This window comes from Emiliania huxleyi (assembly GCF_000372725.1).
Source record: "Emiliania huxleyi CCMP1516 chromosome Unknown EMIHUscaffold_189, whole genome shotgun sequence".
Lineage (NCBI taxonomy): Eukaryota > Haptophyta > Isochrysidales > Noelaerhabdaceae > Emiliania > Emiliania huxleyi.
In genome coordinates this window covers 31821-53009 of record NW_005200701.1, presented here as the reverse complement: position 1 = coordinate 53009, position 21189 = coordinate 31821, and the positions used below count along the sequence as shown (strand labels likewise).

The 21189-nt window shown below is 65.0% G+C and overlaps 1 protein-coding gene across 1 annotated transcript; it reads right to left on the bottom strand.

The window, feature by feature from the left end:
- Nucleotides 1-2: 2 nt before the first annotated feature.
- EMIHUDRAFT_233158 (hypothetical protein) lies at nt 3-2550 on the bottom strand (the record flags this gene model as incomplete). Its single annotated transcript, XM_005782570.1, has 3 exons — nt 3-384; nt 583-1169; nt 1612-2550. 3 exons carry the CDS (start codon nt 2548-2550, stop codon nt 3-5), a joined length of 1908 nt encoding a protein of 635 aa, XP_005782627.1.
- Between the last annotated feature and the right edge of the window lie 18639 nt (nt 2551-21189).

Below are 21189 nucleotides of genomic sequence, written 5' to 3'. Positions count from 1 at the left end.
GCTCAGCTACACACTTCGACACCCTCATCGGCATCGGATCGCCGGACGTTGGGAGCGAGCAGCCCCCCACTCTCGCGTGCGCGCAAATCTGCACGGGCCTTTGTGCTCGTGCTCATCTTGCGCACAAATCTCTCGCCCCCCGTCTTGGAGCTCAATCGTTGCGGCGGCGATCGCTCCTCCTGCCCCTCCTCCGCGTGGCCCTTGCGATAAATCGTGCAGAACCGGCGGATGAGGAGAATGGCCAAGACGCCCAGGCCCACTCCACTGGCCGCCCCGACGAGGGCGGGGGCGGCGGCGCCAACTGAACGGCTGTGTTGCACGCCATTTATGCCGCGGGTGGCGCTGGCGGACTCAGCCGCAGCTGCGGCCTCCGCCCCTCCGCCCCTCCTCGCATAGGTGAAAAGGGGCGGGTAGTTGGGTGGGGGTGGCGGCGGTGGCGGCGGTGGTGGCGACGGCGGAGGATTGTGTGGCGGCGGCGGAGAGGGGGGCTGCGGCGGTGAGGGCGGGAACTTGTTGGCAGGCGTCTGCAGCAGCAGCCTGTCTATCTCGTCGGCGGTCTTGTTGTACGAGTCCTCTGGAGACCATAGCTGGAAGTGCCCCCACTGCGCCTTGTGCGGCTCGTCTCTCCACGTGTTCAGCCCAGTGGCCGCGTCAAAGGCGTTGCCTCCGGGCATCAGCCGGTGGTAGCCGGGTGGGCCTGTGCCACGGACGGCGATCAAGACAGCGATGAGATCCCACGCGTTGCGACCGCGCGCGTTGCACCAGTCTGGCATCCCGCCGCTACCACCAGTGACGCCGCAAAAGTCGACAAAGGCCTGTCGGCAAGGGCTGTTTACGGGAGCTCCGGTCTTGAGCACGCCGCCGACCCGCACCCAGAAGCCGATGTCGAAGCTCACGAACACGGTAGGCACCTCCACCGGCCAGCGGCTGAGAGCGTCCGAGGTGAGCTGCGAGAGCTTGCTGTACGCGCCGCACTTGGTGGCGTTTTCGTTCGATGGGCCACCGCACGCGCCCCAGTTCCACTCGACGTGCGGGTCCCAGTAGGTGCCCCCCATCCAGACCAGCCTTTTGACTTTGCGCTTGACCAACGACAAGCCGCCAGGCGATTTTAGGAGGGCGAGGACGTTGAGCGCGTGGCCGATGGCAACAATCGTCACTGTGCGATGGCCCTGACGCAATGACGGTGTTCCGGGTGGCAGTCAGAGGGCGTGCGTTGGTCCCGGCCTCGCAGTGCTATCCTTTCCCGACTTGGGGTCGCCGTGTGTGTGGCTGTCGTGTGTCAGTGGCGCCTCCCCGAGGGCCCAAGTCAATATGGCTAATGCTGAAATGCTGAGATCGTGAGCGTGAGCCGTGAGTCGCAGTCGGCCGCCCCGTTTCCGTGAGTTGTGAATTTTAACAATTCTGTGCTGTGGGAGTGGGTAACACACACACACACACACACACACACACACACACACACACACACACACACACACACACACACACACACACACACACACACACACACACACACACACACACACACACACACACACACACACCTGAACAACTCCACACATCAGCGGCTGCCCCCATGCACCGTCAACACATATGGTTGAGCATCATCTGCACGGTTGGCGTGTGCGCATTGTCGTACGGGTGGATCATGTCGCGCTTGCGATGCCCGACGACGTTATACCTGTCGATGGGCCCTCTCACGCCGCGCGCCGACACGACCTTGAAGTCGCCGTCCGGCTTGCGTTCGCACGAGATGCCGAAGGGCCGCTCGATGGCCTGGAAGAGGCGGCCCATTCTCGAACCCGGCCGCGTCCGGTTCTCGTATGGCTCCACCCAGCCGGGCGGGTAGGTTGGGCCCAGGAGGAAGAGCGGCGTACCGGGCGCCGCCGAGAGGATGTTCGCGTCGATGTTTTGCAGGCACGCCGCCCCCATCGCGTCGGATGGCGGCGCCCGCGCCTCTGGCTGGTCGGAGGGTGGCACGGTGTTGAGCCAGTCGTAGGCCATGCAGTACGCAAACACTGCCGCCGGCGCGCCGTAGCCGACCAGAGACCGCGTCACCTCCATCTCGCGGCTCGCGTTGCTGCTCGAGAGGAACTGGAAGGAGACGCGCGTCTCGTTGTCGGCGGAGGCGACTGTTCGGTGGCAGATGGGCTTGGCGCGTCCGCCCGAGTTCATGCAGCCGCGAATGTTGGCGCGCAGGCCCGCAACGTCGGCAAACGCGCCGTACAGGTCTCTGGTCGTGCTTTCGCCCAGGATCATAACGTGCTTGCCGCGGAGGCACGCCGCGGCGTCCGCAGGGTCGAAGCGGCGCAGGTCGACGTTCACTCCCGCCGCGGCGGGGTCCCACCGGTCGCGGGTCCAGCGAGGCCTGCTTGACGCAAGCATGTCCTCGTGGAGCACCGCCGTCGAGTCTGGCTTGTGCCATAGGCACTCGCCTGGGTGGGACCCGCTCGCGCCGCGAGCGGCGTCGCCAGGCAGGACGCACCACTGCTGCTGCGCGCCCGAGCAGTAGAGCTGGTCCGAGAAGTGTCGGAAGGAAATTTGTCGCACCATGACTGGCGGTGATCGTCGGGGATAGGGTTGCCTTCTGTCGTCTGCCTGGGTCCGCTGAGGTGAGGCGGAGCGCACAGTTTCAGCGACTGTAGCTGCTGCTCCTACCACAAAAGCAGCTGTGAACTCACAGGCCAGCGCACAGCGCCATAGGAGGTATTTTCTTCTCAATAACAAGGCTGTGAAGTGGCTAGACAGCGGACGAGTTCGACTTGCACAGGCGGAAGAAAGCGCTCCCGCAAATATTCGCTCGTGCGTGCCGCCATCATCTGTCCAGCGTCCACCCATACCGCGTTGGTGCCCAGTCCGAGCCTGGCTGTTCTTCACCTTCCTACATACATACACACAGCATATTCATTCATTCAGAGGTCGCAGCTCAAACCACTCTTCCGGCAAGCAAGCGTCTCCTACCAACCAGTTGAAATGCAACTGATACATCCACGCGTGCATGTGCTTGTGCATGAGTGATATACTGGGTATTATATGCGCGTGATATGTGCTACTGCCTACACGCTACAGCCCTTATCCGATCCCCTCCCCGGCGCACGCAGCTTCCCCCTCCGGCATGCCCGCGGTCTGTGTGACTGTGTCCCGGTACCTACGGTACTTAACGAAAGCACTTTTTAATCGATGCCGCCCACCCGGCACCGTGCTCCGTGGGCAGACGCCAGTTCCACACGCAAGACAGCCGCATGCATCGACGGAAGCCCCTCAGTGTCATGTTTCATGTAATGGATGTATGGATGGATCATAAGACTCTCGTCGGTGCAGTTGCCCTGCACAGTGCCCCTGTGCCAACCCGGTCGTGGAAGCGATAGTCATCGCGCAACTCAACATCGACGCCCGCCAACCACACGGCCGACATTGCGTCATGTGCGGCCAGATTGTGCGAAGCGACAGCGGGCCGCCCATCAGCCTCGCGACATGCTCGGCCACATCACTCGAGTAGATGATTCCCATGCCGCTCGGATACGGTATGAATGTAAAGGGCCCCTCCTGCGTCTTGGGGAGCAAAACTTGGGCGGCATGCACAGTCAACCATCGCCACGATCGCCCGCGCGCAACCGCTGCACGTCCCTGTTGCCACAGTTGCGCACGGCCCTTCCCCAGTAGACGCATCAATCCACAATCGCGATCCGCGCACCGGCCACCGCGGCCACAGCGCACAGGGGCTCTCAGGCACGCACGCGCGCACGTCGACCTCCCGCGCCCGTGCCGCGGTTCGAATGTATGTATATGTGACGCGCGCGGTCATGGCAAAAGAACTCACACACAAGGCAACTCACAAGGGAGCTGGACCTGAAGACGGCTCACACGTCACAGTCACACGGAGCAGCGATGAGCGAAGAACGGCACACGCCAAAGCGCCACACACAATCACTCTGTCCTACCTCTAGATAGCACATCATCAGCGGTGCGTCCCGTTGTATCCGCGCAGCGAACGCCGGGCTCGTGCATCCCCCTTGCACAGGGGCACTAGCAGCCGCGGCAGTGCTGCCGCTGGACCTAGGCAGCTGGAAGAGTCTGAGCGGAAAAGGCCCACTGGCCAAAGGACGCCACGCCCTTGCCATGCACCCTACTCCGCGCCTCTGCTCGAGCGCTGCCTCTTCGCAGGCGCGTTCCCACGTGCGCCTGTGACCTCCCACGAAGGCACGGACTCCCCGATGTTTTCGGGGCTTTGAGCACGTCCACTTGTTGCACTGCTCATTGCGCCAAACATGGGCAGTAATGCCGGGAGCGTAGGCATGGGCCCTTGCGCAAAGCTGGGGGTCAAAAATAGCGGCATTGCTCCCGCAGAGCTCTGATCTAACTCGGCCTCCTGTGTCTCCGGGTCGGTCTGAAGCTCGGGTTCGGGGAGTGGAGCAGTCATCTGCACGCCGGGGCTTCGTGGGTGAGAGACGGGCTTGGCCAGCTTTGAGACAACTGCACGAACGTTGCTAGTGCAGGGGTCTAACTCTCCTCTAGGGCACGCAGCGTGAGCACCTTCACCCACGTGCAGCCCGCAATGAAGAGACCTTTCTGCGAAGAAAATGGCCGTTACGCCACTGGACTCCGCGAGATCGAGGGGAGAATCGCTTGCGCTATCACACCTGATGTTTCCCTCACATACCCCGCGCAGAAGCTCTTGGTGTGAGACGAGACTAGTTTTATATAATTGCTTGTTTTGGCTTTTGCGAGTTTTTCGCGCAGCGAGCGCATAAGCCGTGTAATTTAATGAAGGCAGCCACCCAGGCAACCAGGGAGGGTGGCTCGGCGCCACACCGAGACCGAGCCAGCCGGAGGCATCGCGGTGGGCACAGCGGGTGTGGCACAGGCTGCGCCGCACCCGTCGGCGACGCGCCCCCGCTCCGCGCCGTCGAGAGAAGCGCCCCTGAAACTCTCGCCCATAGCGGAGTGGGCCCCGACCCCCGAGTTTGAAAAGGGAGCGAGTGACGGATATGATCTTGGAGTTGGCTATGATTTGCGGGTGTATCTTCGAGTGTATCTTCGAGTGTATCTTCGGTGTATCTTCGCCCGGACACGGCGTGACACGCCCCTCGCCGCCGGTTTCAATATATAAATACAAAGAATCAAAAAATAAGCGCCGGCGACGTTATCAGGCGCTAGGACCTGCGGCCTCCTAAGTCAACTTTTTGAGAGGATCATTTTGGCTGAGCTATAACACCCGAGTTCATATGATAAATCTCGTGCTTCAACGCACCGAGATACAGTCGAGATATGACCGAGATATTTTTAGAAAGTTATAGCTAAGCCAAAATGATTTTTGAGCTAGCCCCCCATCGGGAGGACGACCCCGGCTAGTCGCCGACCACACCCACAAGGTAAGGTAAGGTAAGGTAAACGTCTCCACACATACAAAGTGGTGGGGCAAGGGGGGGCGACCCTCGCATCTCCACGCCCGGGACACGGGCAGGAGCCCCACGGCATTCAAAGTGCAAGCACCGGCCCGGTGCCGTGGGTGAGCAACCTCGCTGCACCCCTGACTCCCTCCCTCCCAGACACAACCCGCACACAACCCCCACAGCGTGGTCGTCTACGTGTTCAGAAACACCAAGCAGCGAGGCGACAAAGAACCCTGCACAAAGATCGCAAGGGCGGGGGCCTGTTCCTTTTTACCCATCTCACAGTAGAGAGGTGTCCGTTTTTATTTATTTAGGCTTTATTCTTCGCAAAAAGTTGACTTAGGATGCAGTGACGTGACACACACACACACACACACACACACACACACACACACACACACACACACACACACACACACACACACACACACACACACACACACACACACACACACACACACACACACACACACACACACACACACACACACACACACACACACACACACCACACACACACACACACACACACACACCACACACACACACACACACACACACACACACACACACACACACACACACACACACACACACACACCGCTCACCCACGCGCACCGGGCCTTGCACTTTGAATGCCGTGGGGCTCCTGTCGTTAGACGTGGAGACGCGAGGGTTGCCCCCCCCTTGCCCCACCACCTCGTGTGTGTGGAGAAGTTTACCTTACCTTACCTTACCTTGACTTAAGCCGCAGTCTCGGCGCAGTCCCCAGCGTGTGCCACCCAGCGCTTATTTTTTCCTTCGTGGCCACGGCACGATTACTCATCACTCGCTCAAGGGCGACGGACGCTTTTGTCCTAGCCTCCACCAACGCCTCCCCGACCTGGCCAGCGTGTCGTCCAGCGGGAGGCGGGTCGGTGTGTTGAGCCGCGTCACGCCCTCGCCGTGGCCGAGAAGGCCTGGTAATGCCTCATCGTCCTCCTCCTCCTCCTCCTCCTCGCCCTCCGTTGCCGCTGAGCCGCACGACGAGAGCCGCCCCTCGCCGTCGATGAAGACGCTGTGCCGAATGCCTCCCGCCGTGCCCGGTGCGGGTGGAGACCTGGTTGCTGTTTCCAGCCCGACGTCCCATAGATCACACCGAGGGGCGACACGCATGCCGACGTTAATGCATCAAGTTTCGTTATGTCGAGGGTTTGTAATTCGTGTGTCGTGTCGTCTCACTCTGCGTCGGCCTGCGACAGACGGTCTACGGTCACGCACGCTGGTCCTCGACCTTCTTGGGCAGTTGCTGTCTCTGCGTGTCGCCGTGGCCCAGCTGGCCATCCTGTCCATCGCCCCAGCTCCAGATAGCGCCATCAGCGGTGGGCGCGAGGCTATGCATAACTCCAGCCGACACAGCGACGACGCGCCGCGCCGTCAAGGCCTCGACCTTCTTCGGCAGCAGCTGGCTCTGCTCGTCGCCGTGGCCCAACTTGCCACCGCCTCCAGCGCCCCAGCTCCAGACAGCTCCGTCGGCGGTGAGGGCGAGGCTGTGCGCAAATCCAGCCGACACAGCGAGGACGCGCTGCCCCGCCAACGCCTCGATCTTCATTGGCAGCAGCTGGCCCTGCTGGTCGCCGTGGCCCAACCTGCCACAGGCTCCCCAGCCCCAGCTCCAGACGGAGCCGTCGGCGGTGATCGCGAGACTGTGCAAGTTTCCAGCCGACACAGCGATGACGCGCTGGCCAGCGAAGGCCTCGACCTTCTTCGGCTCCAGCTGGTTCTGCTGCTGCTGGCCGTGGCCCAACTTGCCAAAGGTTCCACGGCCCCAGCTCCAGACGCTGCCGTCGGCGGTGATGGCGAGGCTGTGCGCAAATCCAGCCGACACAGCGAGGACGCGCTGGCCAGCCATCGCCTCGATCTTCATGGGCAGCAGCTGGTCCTGCTGGTCGCCGTGGCCCAGCCTGCCCGAGTAGCCATAGCCCCAGCTCCAGACGGCGCCGTCGGCGGTGAGAGCAAGGCTGTAACCATCTCCAGCCGACACAGCAACGACGCGCTGGCCCGCCAAAGCCTCGATCTTCTTGGGCAGCAGCTGGTTCTGCAGGTCGCCGTGGCCCAACTGTCCCAAGCTTCCACCGCCCCAGCTCCAGACAGCGCCGTCGGCGGTGAGGGCGAGGCTGTGGCCAGCTCCAGCCGACACGCTCACGGCGCGCTCGCCGCCCAGCGTCGAGGGGAGGCGGGTCGGCGTGTTGAGCCGCGTCACGCCCTCGCCGTGGCCGAGGAGCCCTGAGAATTCCTCCACTTCGTCCTCCTCGTCCTCCTCCTCCTCCTCGCCCTCCTCCACCTCCTTGCCGCACGACGAGAGCCGCCCCTCGCCGTCGATGAAGAGGCTGTGCCGATTGCCTGCGGCCGCCCTCGCCGGCGGGTTGGACTCGCACAGCAACGCAGCGGAGCACAGCCACCGCACGGTACAGCTCTCGCCCTCTGGCAGCGCCGGCAGCTCGAAGCCGCGCTCTTGCGCCCGCAAGCGGATGCCCTCCAGCGCCAGCGAGGCGTGGAAGAGGAGGGAGACGGCCGCGACGCGAGCGATGTCGACGGCCTCGCAGCGAGAGACGACGCGCACGAGGAGGTCCGTGGGGAGGTCGAGGAGGTGGGTGGGCGGCGGCGTGTTCGGCGAGGGATCGGCGGTGGCGGCGGCGGCGAGGCGGCGCGAGCGGCGCCGCGGTGCAGACATCGCGAGGAAAAGAATTCTAGGAAAACACCCCCCTCTCACAGCAGACTGGCACGGACTAGCACCACAAAAGGCACAGCAGACAACGGCCCCTTATGGGCCGTCGAAGAGGCCGTCATACTCCTCCGGCCTCGCCCCCCCTTCCCAACCCTCCCCTGGCTCAGGCTCCTCATCCTCGCGGCGCGCAGTCAGTGCGCACCCCGCCCCGCGAAGACGAGCCCTTCCGCCGGCGTGCCTCCCGGGACTGCCGCCCGCGGCTGCCGCCCGCGGCCGCCGCCCTTCCCCCCCTCCGCCGCCCGCGCCGCCTTCTCCGCCGCCCGCGCGGCCGCCTTCGCCTCCTCCGCCGCTAACAGCGCCTCCCTCCGCGTGACCCCAATGGGCCCCTTGCGCATCCAGGAGAGGTCGCGCGAGCGACCTATCCAGGGGTTACTCGAATACGGCGCAACGTAGCCGCTGCGCAGCTCCGAGTAGTCGCCGAAGCCACCCCCCAAGAAGCCTTCCAGGCAAGCATCGCAGACCCACTCGCCTAGCTGAGAGATCTCAGAACTCTCGCCGCGCCAGATCTCCTTCTCCGCCGCCTCCATCTCCTCTCTCGACCAGCCCCCCAGCTCCGACCAGCCCTCACGCAACGCCCGGCGCCACAGCCACGGCTCCACGCCAAACTCGTCGTAAAAGCTCCCAAAGCACTGCTGACACTCGAGGCCTGGGCCTCGAGCGTCCGCCGCGGAGACGGGGTTGTCCGTGCTCGCGCCAGCCCACTCTTCGAGCGTCGCCGCCACGAGCGCCCCGTAGACGGCGTCGACCGCCGCCTCCGCCAGCGCCTCAGCAGCCGCCTCGCCCGCCTCAGAACCCGTGGCCTCATCTGAAGAAAAGAAAAGGTGGGTTCCTCGTCCGCCTCCGCCTCCTCATCGCCGCCGTCGACGACGGCGCCGTCTTCGGCGACGGCTACGTCGGGCGCCGCGAGGTCGCCGCCGCTGAGGTCGCCAAGGAGGGGGTCTCAGAGACCGTGCCGCTCGGCGCGAGTGCCACCCTGGACGCGCAGCGCGAAGGTGGTTGGCTCGGCTCCTCGGTGCCACCGCCGAACGTCGAGCGCGACGTCACCGACGGCGACATGCAGGTCGGGCCCGCACCAGTCTACCGCCTCGACCTCGGAGACGTTCAGAGCAACCTCGGCCTTGCATGCGTCCTCGCCTGGCCTGCTGCCACCGCAGTCGCTATCGTCGCGACGGTCATTGCGCTGACCGCGAGCGGCGCACTCTCACGCTGTCCATGCCGCAGAAGATCATCGAGGCCGCTCGCGAGCACATGCCCGAGCTCCTCCGTGGCGAGCGCCCGACTCTCCTCAGCGGCAGGCGCCTCGCCGTCGCCGCCGACTCGCTCAAGCTCGCCGATCGCGACGGCAAGCTGACGCCGCAGCAGGTGCGGACGCAGAGCATCATCGGCCACCTCAAGTTCGTCGAGCGTGTCCAGCCGAAGCTCTGTCTGGTCCTCCACCGCCTCTCGTGCGTGATGTCTGCGCCGCCGCCGGCCGCCTACGACGTCGCGCGCGCCGCCCTCAACATGGCCTACGAGCATAGGGACGACGGGATCACGTACGGCGGGCCTCGCGCTGTCGCCGAGCTTCAGGGGCACATGCAGGCCCACATCGCGGGGCTCGACTCGCACGCGCCTGCCGATCTCGCTGCCGCCGCCGACGCCACGTGGAACGGGGACCTCGACCTCTACGGCATCGTCCTCACGTGCTTTGGCGCCGCCGTCTACCACTGCACGAAGCGCCCCCGTCAGGGTGAAGGCGAACTCGCCCCCAAGGCGAAGCCTCCCATTTGCGCCGTGGTACGTGTCCACGGGGTTCATCGCTGCTGTGCCCACGTCGAGGCGCCGCTCCGCCACGAGAGGCTGGGCTGGCGCCGCGCACCGGCGAACCGTGAGGCCCACCGTGCCCGGCGGCGTCCCCCCGCACGGAATGCGCGTCGCGCGGTCGAACACGTGCCGCGCGCCTCTTCCGGCCGGGCGACGCGTCCTACGCTGTGGGGCAGGTGCGAGCGCAGCCGCCCCAACTCCTCCCGGAAGTTGGCTCCTCCCACCGTCAGGATGAAGTCGCCCGGCAAGAGGCCCGCTTGCCACGCGCGGCTGTTGGGCACAACGAACGTCACCAGCCCGCCCGTGTGGCTGAAGTCCTCGGTGAGGCCCGCGGGGTTGTACTCGAGGTGAAGCATGAAGCCGCCCGAGGCTGCTGCCGCCATCGCCTCCCATAGCTCAGGCTCCGTCCTTATGCCCGGCCGTTGCCGGCTGAACCAGGGCCCCGCCCAGTCCCCGACGAAGTCGACCACCGCCGGCGGCAGCATCGTGCCGCCCGCGACGTGGGCGATGGCTAGTGCCCGCCGCGTGCCGATCGTCTGGGGAGTTGGCAGACGGTTGGTCACCTTGAGCACGGTCGTGGGCGCGGCTCCTCCGTCTTCGGGGAGCCGGATGGCTTGCTTCCCTCCTCGGTCGACCGTGGGCGGCTGAGTCAGCTCCCGCTCGAGGCACGTGATGGCGCCGCGGACCTGCAGCGCGGGGCCGTCGTTCATCGAGCAGACCGTGAAGCCGGGTCGCTCCTGGTCGATGATTAGCAGCGGGCCCGACATGCGCCGCGGTAGGCTCACGCTGATGAGCCTCGTCTAGGGGATGGGCTGCGGTCGGCGATCGGCGCGCGCTCACGGTCCGAGCGCCGCTTCTCGGCGCACGCGACACAATTCGACCACTGGACACTATAACTAAATGCGGCGCAGGCCAATCTCAAGTTCCCTTCTCAATTCTTCGCGGGTTTTGGTGCAGTCACCCTCCCCCGCGACACCCCGGCAGCCAATGTGTGACGGCTCGAACCCGCTAAGCCATCCCGCAAGCGGGATGGCCCGCCACTCGAACGGGAAACGAAAAAAACATTTCTTTTCCTTGGCGTAAAATTCTTTTCCTAGTGCTAACACGCGCCAGTTCGCACCTGTAAAAAAAAAGAAAGAAAGAAACCAGACAACCCAAGGGAGGGATGGGAGGACGGTACGCCGCCACCACACAGGGATTTTAGGGGAGAAGTGTGGTGTTAGCCGTCGAGAGCTTGGGCCGCGGTTTTTCGTCTTCTCCTTTCGCCTGCGGAAACGACCAGGGACTGTCCGCTCGTTTTTTTTCCCTTTGTGAGCTCGCCCTGGGCGCTGATCGAGCTGGTGATAGTCTTGATGTCTGCAATGGGCCGCCGTGCGCTGTTGCTGCTCCTCGCGGCAGCGAGTATCCCGGATGCTGCTGGGCTGGCGGCGCCGCGTGCGCGCCTCCCCCCGCTCGGCTCGCCGCGCGCTGGCAAAGTCACGCTGAACCAGCTCAGCCCGTACGAAGAGTACATGAAGTCGATGCAGCAGAACGGGCAGCAGGCCGCACCGCCCGTGATGGCGCCGCCGCAGGTAGTCGCGCCACCGTCCATGCCGATGTACCCGGCGCCGATGCCGGCGCCGCCCTATCCCGCGCCGGCGCCGGTCATGCCCGAGGCCGCGCAGCTGCCCGGCGACCCGTTTTCGCTCCCGCGCAACCTGATCCAGAAGCTGTACCAGAAGGGGTTCCAGGCTTCGCCGACGGACTCGGACTTTGACAGCTACGAGCGCGTGCCCTGGTGGAGGCAGAGCTCCACCTACTCTGAGGAGCAGCGCAAAGACCGCCGCACGATCTTCATGCACGACGACTGGGTGCGGCACCGCTCGAGCGAGCGGTTCTTTCGGAACGTGCAGTCGATCGGGAGCAGCGGGATCATCCAGTCGCTCCGGAACGAGGTGACCTTCGTCACGATGGCCGCCGTCTTCGTCGTCGCCATCAACATGCTCCTCGTCTCCTACCAAGACTTTGACGGCGTCTCGCACGTCGGCGCACTGGCAAACAGCAACATCAGGTCCGTCTCGCTGCCGGCGCTGCCCTTCTCGATCGCGAGCCCGGCGCTCTCGCTGCTGCTCGTCTTCCGGACCAACACCGGCTACTCGCGCTGGAACGAGGCCCGCACCCTCTGGGGTGGCCTCATCAACAACTGCCGCAACGTCGTCCGGCAGGTGGAGTGGAGTGGGGGGGGCGCGGGAGGCAAGGCCGAAGGGAGGCGCCGCCAGTGTGGGGGAACGGCGGGGGGAGGGGGGGGTGTGGGCGGCTTCTCTGCCTTCGCCCCGCTCGTGTGGGCTTCCCGCGCTCCGAAAGACAGATGGGCGGGAGACTCTCCGTCGCGCGTCGGTCTCTTATGGCGTGTCTCGCGAAGTTGGGGAAGTTTGCTGGGGGGGGGTTGCATGTCCCGTCCTGGATGTCTTGCATGTGATGAGCGCTCCACTCTCTTAGTGAGAACGGGGAGAGAGATTCAAAAAAATCTTGAGAAACCACTGGGCCGTTACGCAAAAGCATGCGCGACTTGCACTCTTTCGTGCCACTCGCTCGCCGGTGCGCGGGGCATGGCCTCCCGCGCGGCTCGCGCTCACTCGGCCTGCCTCCGCCTCGCGGCTGGCTGAGCACGCCATGGGTCCGCCTGGTGCGGCGCTGCTCGCTCGCTGCGCTGCACAAAGCTGCGAGAAGCAGGGTGGCCTCCTGAGCTTGAGCATGGCGCAGCGCGGCTGCTGGTGCTCGAGGGCGGCCGTGCAGTGGCGTGAGGGCCTGATTGGTGGTTACCCCCTGCTGCATCAGCGTGCGCAGCATGCTCCCTCACCTGGTGCTGAGACATGCTGGTGGGCGACTGGCGCCAGCTTCTCAGTGCTGTCCTTGGCGTTGTGCAGCATGTCGCAATACTCCTGCTGCGCTGACCGGCGCGCGGGGCGCGTCGTGCCGCGAGTGGAGCGAGAGGCTCGAGGCGCGCGGCTGTCGGTCAACCCTGCGGCGCATGCGCGCCGCCAAGGCTGCTCGACAGGGACTGGCATTGTGGCGACGCGGTCGCCGTTACTCCAACTTTGCTTTGCCGATCAAAAGCGCCCGTCCTTTGCTTTTTCGCCGCCGAAATTTAGCTTGTTGTTTTTTCTTTATAGGCGTCTGCAACTTCCAAGCTGCGTATTCTTCTTGTATTATCGTCGAGTAGTGCAGGTACTCCGTGGGGGCAGTGTGTATTCTTGTAACATGTGCGTATTCTCGTATCACTGGCTCCGAGTAGAAAAAGAAAGAAAACATGCTCGTGTTTACTAGCTCCGAGTAGAGGGGGCGTTCCGCCGCTAGGGGACACCCAAAGCGCAGAACTAACCCTGGGCCTCGCGGTCGGACACGCCTGCAATTACCACTGAGGATATGAGGGAGATTTTACCAAGGCTTGTCGCAGAAGGCTTCTTGATGCAGATGGCAGATGGACGGTACAAGGTGGCACCGGAGTGGGTTTAGCGACGCGCCTTTCGCTTAGCAGCCGCGCGCTTCTTGGCCGCCGCCTTGGCCGCCGCCGTGAGGACCCAGCGCTTCGACCGTACCTTACGGCCGGTGGTCTTGGAAGTGGTGATAACAGTCTTGAGTCTGAAGCGGCCTCTAACTGTGCCGGGTGCAACTCCTTTCGTCGTCTTGGGCGCTGGCATGTTCTATTTCTATAACAAGATCTGGTATATAGGAAGATAAGGGGAAAAATAAATGTCGCCGTGTGTGACAGTGGAGACAGGCACATTGAAGAGGTCGAAAACGGTCGCTTCCGCGTGCGGATGGTCTTCCACAGGGCCGTCGGATGAGCCGGCGGCTCATCCGGCTCATTGGTGATGGTCGTGTAGGAGCTCCGGCCCATTGAACGGCTCTGTTCACGGCCCTTCAGTGGACGCGGGATGGTTGTGGAGAGAAAGGACAAATAGCAAGTCTAGACTTGCTATTTGTCCTTTCTCTCCACTCTCGGCATACTCTCTCGGCGTACTATCGGCAGACTCTCGTCATCGGCACTCCCGGCATCGACACTCCCGGCATCGGCACTCTCGGCATCGGCACTCCCGTCACTCTCGTCATCGGCACTCCCGGCATCGGCACTCCCGACATCGACACTCCCGACATCGACACCGCCCCCGGCATCGACACACAAAATTTTTTTTCGGACTCTCGGCACATTCTCGTCATTTTTTCCTGCACTATATAAAGAGCGATGCTGTACGAAGAAGAACCCAGATTTCAAGAGCCCCCTCTGAGCAAGACGGGTCACCCTTTAAGGTTTGCGCCGCGATACGTGGAGAGAGTCGCTGCGATGGCTCGGCCCCCTTTTCGACGAGGCATACATGCGCGAGCAAGTGCAGTCCTTGCGGTTCGTGGAACGGACGGACGGGTTTCTCTCGGGTAGTTGCGAAAAGGACAACTTGACGAAATCGTACTGCGAGGCTAAGCGTCGACAGGACCTGATCGATCTGCAGAATTTAGCGCATCAACTGGTATTCAATGTTAAGTCCGCCAGTTCAGGCAAGAGTATCGCCATGTCGAGGCCCGGTTCAACGCCCAAGGAGTTAGCACCGCCCAAACAGCTGGCAGCAAGAGTCGTGCGAGCGCTCGTCGGTGCAGGCATTGCTCGCTTTAAACTAGGGGTGCTGGAGCTCAACTCCACTGCCATGAGCAGATCCGGGTGCACGCCTCAGGGTGATCCAAAGTCTGATGTGGCAGGTCGAAGATCAGGTCGGGGCCCGCGGCGTCAACGCGAGGCGTGGACGCGTATGCCCCGTAAATGTTGTCGGGCACTGGTGCGAAGGTCGACATCCCAGAGCGAATTTCGTATGTGCGTCTGCCAATAGGAGCGCAACAGTGAGCTTGTCTTCGAGATCCTGAGTACAAAGATGGGACAGATTGGGCTCGTCCTCCACTGTCGGCGAGGGCCTTACTGTGTTGTTGAACAGGTGAAAGACGTCCTCGCACCAGGTTACCAGCGCGTCACCGTTCGGGATCACCTGTCTCTGACCACCCGCCGCACTCTTGGTCTGCGTCTCGAGGAGCCGCTGCTTCTTCGTCTGAACACACTCCGCGAGCTCCTCGGCGGACAGTCGAAACTCCTTCAACTGTGGCCACTCCGCAACGCCCTCCAGTCGCCGATAAGCGCGGAGGACCCGTGGGTCTGTCGAGAAGTCGACGGTCGTCTTGGCTTGCTTACGGATCGCGATGCGTCGCTCAGAGGGGTTCATGGCCAAGAGCTGCCGTGCACGCAGGTGCTCCTCCTGCGGTGTCGCATCAACAGCTCCCTGCAAGTCAGTGACCGCCTCGACGTAGCCCGGCGGCTGGCCGTATCTGCTGTAATATGCCCCCTTCACCAGAGCCACAGTGGCACTTAGGGTGTGCGCATAATGCAGCATGCGCATGCTGCTACGTATGTATGAAGGGGGCGGGGAGGCTGGCGAGCGCGAGCTGCCGGTCACGCTGCGAGAGGGCCTCCTCCTGCGCGCGGTTTGTCGCCTCGAGCTCGCGGATCCGCGCCCGCTGCGACTCGACCTCGCGGCGGAGGCGCTCGAGGCTGTCGCCGCCGCCGTCGCCGCCGCCGCCGAACGCGACCATCGCAGTGTCCGTGTCGCCGGCGTGGGTTGTTGACGATGCCATCGTTGCGCCTGCAGCACGGCGCAGGGGCGGCGTGGGTGAGTGGCTTCAGAGGGAGGAGGCGGTGAGGCGAGGGCGAGGCCGGCCGCCTGCGCTGTCTCAGAGGCGCCGAGTCTGGTGTGGTCGCGTCCTGGACGGCGCTCGGGTTTGTAGACACGGACATGGTGGAGAGCACGGAGGGCAGCATGAGAGCACGGAGGGCCGGCGTGGTGCGGGGAGAGCGGCGGAGGGCGGAGGAGAGCAGGGAGGTGTCGCTCGGGCAAAGGGCAGGGTTCGGGCTCCTTGGGCGGTAGGAGGCGCTGAACTTTTCGCGCGCCCAGTCTCCCCCGCTTTCTTTTTATCTCGTTAGGCGCCGGATTGCTGACGAATTGGACGCGCCGACGCGCGAAGCCTGGCTCGCGTGCGTGCTCGCCTTCGAGCCACACGAGGCTGCCCTACGGCGCTTCGTCCAGTACATCATCGAGGGCCCGTTCATCGCGTCGGCTAGCAGCCTCGCGGCGAGTGAGCTGAGTGTGCGCTGCCGCAGCCGTGGGTGTGGTCGCAGCCGTACCCTTCGACCACGAAGGTCTTCCCCAAGTCGTACGGCACGTGGATGAAGAAAGATGCGGTCGCGCAGGGGTGGATCCGCGTCCTCTTCGGCGGAGCCGGCACGGTTGGGCTGCACCGCTTGGGCGCGCCGTCGCAAATCCCGTGGCACAACGCCGACGAGCAGAAGTTCGCGGACATCGTCTCCGCCGACCCGGCGAAGCAGCTCGCCGCGGCGTGGGAGCTCGCAAAGATGCTCGTCGGCTCGCTCGACAGCGACCGCGCCGTGGCCAAGGCGAAGACGGGCGCCGAGGGCTTCGCCGTCGATGGGCTGATGCTGCTGATGCGGTACTGCAAGCTGTTTGAGGACAGCGTGCCTCCGCTGCAGGCCGCTGGCGTCCTCGATGCAGGCGGCCCGCTCGACGAGGCGGGCCGGGCGCGCAACCACATCTTCCACCCCAGCGGCGCGACGGCGCCCGGCGAGTCCAACTTCCAGCTGACGCAGGCGAAGAAGGAGGAGCGCATCGGGAAGCTCGAGGCGGTGCTGGGCCTGGTGGAGAGCTGGGCGGGCCTGCCGGCGGGCTGCGGGAGCGCCATCGCCGCGGCGAAGGCGAAGATGGCGGAGATGAAGAAGCAGGACTACGCCATCGGCGACTTGCGGCATGCGTACGAGATGTACCTGCAGACCGCGGCGCAGATCACCGCGGCGCAGATTGCGGACCTCAAGGCGGAGGCGGGCAACATCAAGGACGAGGTCGCGTCGCTCGCCAACGGCGTGGCGATGCTTTGCGCCGCGCTGCCCGACGACTGGCGGGAGATTGCCGAGGGCCCGCTCCGCAAGCTCGGGCTGGACCAGCTGCCGGAGCGGCTAGACACCCTGCAGGCGCAGCTCGAGCAGGCGCTGACGGCGCGGCTGCAGGTGGTGGAGGAGAAGGTCGACCAGACGCTGGCCGTGGCAGAGCGGACGGACGCGGGGGTGGCGGCGCTCCGCGCGGCGGCGGCAGCGGAGCAGCAAAAGTCGCAGGTGCAGGATGAGCTAGCTCTCGAGAGGTCGCTCCACGAGCTCAACGCCCAGCGCTTGGAGCATGACGCCCAAGGCTCAAAGCTCAAAGCAAAGGAGCTTGAGACTCTGGCCTTGGCTGTGAAGCCGGCCACGTGCGGCTCGAGGATCTCGGCAGCGCCAGCCCTACGGCCCGGCGGCTGAGTATGCAGCCGCAGCTTGAGGCTTTGCTCAGCATCGGCGGCGGCGGCGGCGCAGGCGCGACGCTGCCTGTGGCGAGCTCGTCCGCCGGGCCGTCCTCCTCCTCCTCGCATAGCGGCGGCAGCACGGCGTCCTCCGTCATGACCATCACTATGGAGGGGAGCTTGTCGGGACCGCCGCCCTTCGACCGCCAGCAGTTCAAGGAGAAGTTCGCCAGCAAGCTCGACATGACGCCAGAGCAGCTCAAGCTGAGGACGGTGAGCCGCGGGGGGAGGCGGCAACACGAGGTGCAGACGAGCCCGGGCTTTAGCATCTGCGTTGACGTCGACACCGAGGGCTACTTCCGCTACGAGTCGAGCCGCCACGATTCGACCTCCTCGGAGGACGGCAGCGATGTCTCCGACTTGTCCGCGGCCGAGACGGACATTCAGTCGGCGGTCAGGCTCGCCCTCAGGCCGCGCCGCATCGCCCTCGACGCAATCGAGGTGCTCTGGACCGAGGAGGGCTCCATCATCGTCTGCGTCAAGCTCGACCTGCCGTACGCGCTCAAGCTGATGGACCTGTACTTGCGCGGCGACTCGAGCTTGAAGGACGAGCTGCGCGTCATCGGAGTGGGCTTGGGCGGCGCCGCCGCGCAGCCGAGTGAGGAGTCGATGCGACAGTTCGACGAGCCCGTTCGCAGAGTGCTGTTCGCGCCCGACCATTTCGCCGCGTTGGGCATCGCGCGCTCTGCGACCGAGCGAGAAATCGTCAAGGCCTATCGCTCTGTGATGAGAGAGCTGCATCCGGACCGTCAGGTATCGGCGGCGCAGGCAGCAGAACAGCCATCGGACTCTGATGGCGCGGCTCTCCTCCAGCAAGCGAGGGAGGGCACCTCCCTTGCAGCGGAGGGGGCGACGCCGGCAGCGGAACAGCCATCGACTCTTGCCTGCGGCGTGGCTCCTCTGCAAGCGAGGGAGGGCACCTTCCTTGCAGCGGAGGGGGCGTCGCTCGCCGCAGCGCCCGCAGCGCCTGCAGCGCCCGCAGAGCCCACAGCGCTGTCGGGTGCGCGTGCTGCAGAGCCCGCTGCACTTGATCCAGATGCAGAGCTGCAGCGAGCTTCGGCGGCGGCGGAGGCGGCGCGAGCTGCGCTCGAGGAAGCCGTCGCCTCCTCGCATGGATTTCTTCTATCGATTGTAGACCGATTGCACCCGGCCACGTCGGGAGTCAGTGATGAAAAAAAGAATGGATGGCCACGCAATTTGAGTGACAACTATTACGAATTGCAGGGAGATTGTGAATTGCATGACATCACAATGAGAATACACCCGAACGAACTCGGGAGCCGCGTCGCGGAAATGGGCGGGAAACCCAAAAGACGCGTGGCTCGCACACTCCGAACTCAGATTTCTTCTTTCAGTTGCAGACAAAGCGCGATAGGTTCTGCCCCCTCGCGCTCCATGGCCCCAGCCCCGCCGCGCGCCTCTCCGGGGCGCTCTGAGCCGCGCGCTCCGATGCGCGACACCCACACACACACCCTTCCCCGGCTGCCCGCAGCTCGCGGGCCCCGCACCGCTGGGCCGCACCACCCACCCACCCACCCACCCACCCACCCACCCACGATCCGTGGTCTACCCCACTTTTTCAAGAACGGGACGCGGGGTGGTATGAGAAAAAACGAGCCGCAGCGAGGTCTCTGGGGGTTGGTCGAGGGCTTGTCAGCGCTGTCACGAAATCGGTTGGACCTTCCCACGCAGCGCATGATCGTCCTGCTTGCGGTATTGGCCGCCAAGGGCGGTCCTTATCCGAGGATCGACGACAACCGCAGCTGCCCCGGCGGGCCGCACAAGACCCGCTCCGCCCTTTCCGGCTGCCGCGGCGGCGGCGGCTGCGCGGACACCTGCGAGGACAACCAGTGGAGCGAGTCATCGCTCGAGGGTGGCTCCGTGTGTGCGTGGGACGAGGGCGTCGTCCTCTACGCCGGCTTGGAAGGCCCACACGGTTACGACCGCAAGCTCCTCTGCCCGCTGTGCGCCCGCTCTGGCACCTGCGCCATCGTCCTTACGGCGGCCGCGTCTACCAGCGCCCCCATCGCAATGGAGGCGTCTATTTGGTCCCATGCCGCTGCTGGGCATGTTTGGAAGCTGATCGAGATGGGTGTCGGCGCCGGTGCCACCGTGTTGCTCGGGACATTCGCCTCGCTGAACCCAACCGCCGCTCTCGCCCGAGTGGCCTTCGCCCAGCTCGTCGGCAAAGCGGCCGCGTCTCCCACGGATCCACAACCGGCAGTCCAGCGGGGTGTTGGTGCGAAGTCCTCTCCGCTCCGGGGTGTTCGGCAGAGCTCTACGGAACCTTCTCCAAGGCAACAGTCTGAATTGCCGCAGGATCTGGCCTCGCACCTGCCCGCCTCACCGCGGCTCAGACCGCGGGGCCTGAGCAGCTCGGTGCCAGAGCCCCCGAGCCCGCCGCCGCCCTCGCCGCCGCCGCCCTCGCCGCCGCCGCCGCCTTCACCGCCTCCACCCAGCCCGCCGCCGAGCCCTTCCCCGCCCTCGCCGCCTCCGCCCTGGCTACCACCGCCCACGCCGCCGCCGCCATCGCCCCTCGATTGTCCGACCCTTTACGCGTCAGGGAGGTCAGACGCCATGGCTGAATTGAACAAATGGTGCAGCCAGCTTGTCACCAATATTGACGGACCCTGCTCAAGCTTTTATGCCGTCAATCCTATTGGGCTTCCATACCACAGGTACTGCCATGACAACGGATCCGGGGGATGCTATGGCGGCGAAAAATTTCTTTGCACTCCGCCTTCCGCACCTCCTCCCTCGCCGCCACCGCCGTCGCTGCCGCCGTCGCCATTGCCCTCACCACCACCGCCCTCTCCGCCTCCCTCGCCGCCGCCGCCGTCCCCGCCGCCGCCGTCCCCACCGCCCTCGCCGCCGCCCTTCCCGCCACCCTCACCGCCGCCTCCGCGCCCACCGCCTTCACCGCCGCCCTCACCGCCGCCACCCTTGCCGCCGCCACCGAGTCCTCCCCCGCCGCCGCCGCCGCCACCATCTCCACCGCCATCGCCTCCTCCGCCAAGCCCGCCACCCTCACCTCCACCGTCGCCGCCACCACCTTCACCACCACCGTCGCCGCCACCATCCCCGCCTCCTTCCCCGCCGCCGCCGCCGCCGCCGCCTTCACCGCCGCCGCCTTCACCGCCGCCGCCGCCACCGCCCTCGCCGCCACCGCCCTCACCACCACCGTCGCCGCCACCATCCCCGCCTCCTTCCCCGCCGCCGCCGCCGCCGCCGCCTTCACCGCCGCCGCCTTCACCGCCGCCGTCCGCATCGCCCTCACCGCCGCCGCCCTCGCCGCCTCCGCCTTCACCGCCGCCGCCCTCGCCGCCGCCGCCCTCGCCGCCGCCGCCGCCTTCACCGCCTCCACCCAGCCCGCCGCCGAGCCCTTCCCCGCCCTCGCCGCCTCCGCCCTGGCTACCACCACCCACGCCGCCGCCGCCATCGCCCCTCGATTGTCCGACCCTTTACGCGTCAGGGAGGTCAGACGCCATGGCTGAATTGAACAAATGGTGCAGCCAGCTTGTCACCAATATTGACGGACCCTGCTCAAGCTTTTATGCCGTCAATCCTATTGGGCTTCCATACCACAGGTACTGCCATGACAACGGATCCGGGGGATGCTATGGCGGCGAAAAATTTCTTTGCACTCCGCCTTCCGCACCTCCTTCCTTCGCCGCCACCGCCGTCGCTGCCGCCGTCGCCATTGCCCTCACCACCACCGCCCTCTCCGCCTCCCTCGCCGCCGCCGGCGAACGGCGCCGCCGGGGGTCCAAACCGCCATGGCCGCCACTCTTTGGACCAATCCTAACGGCC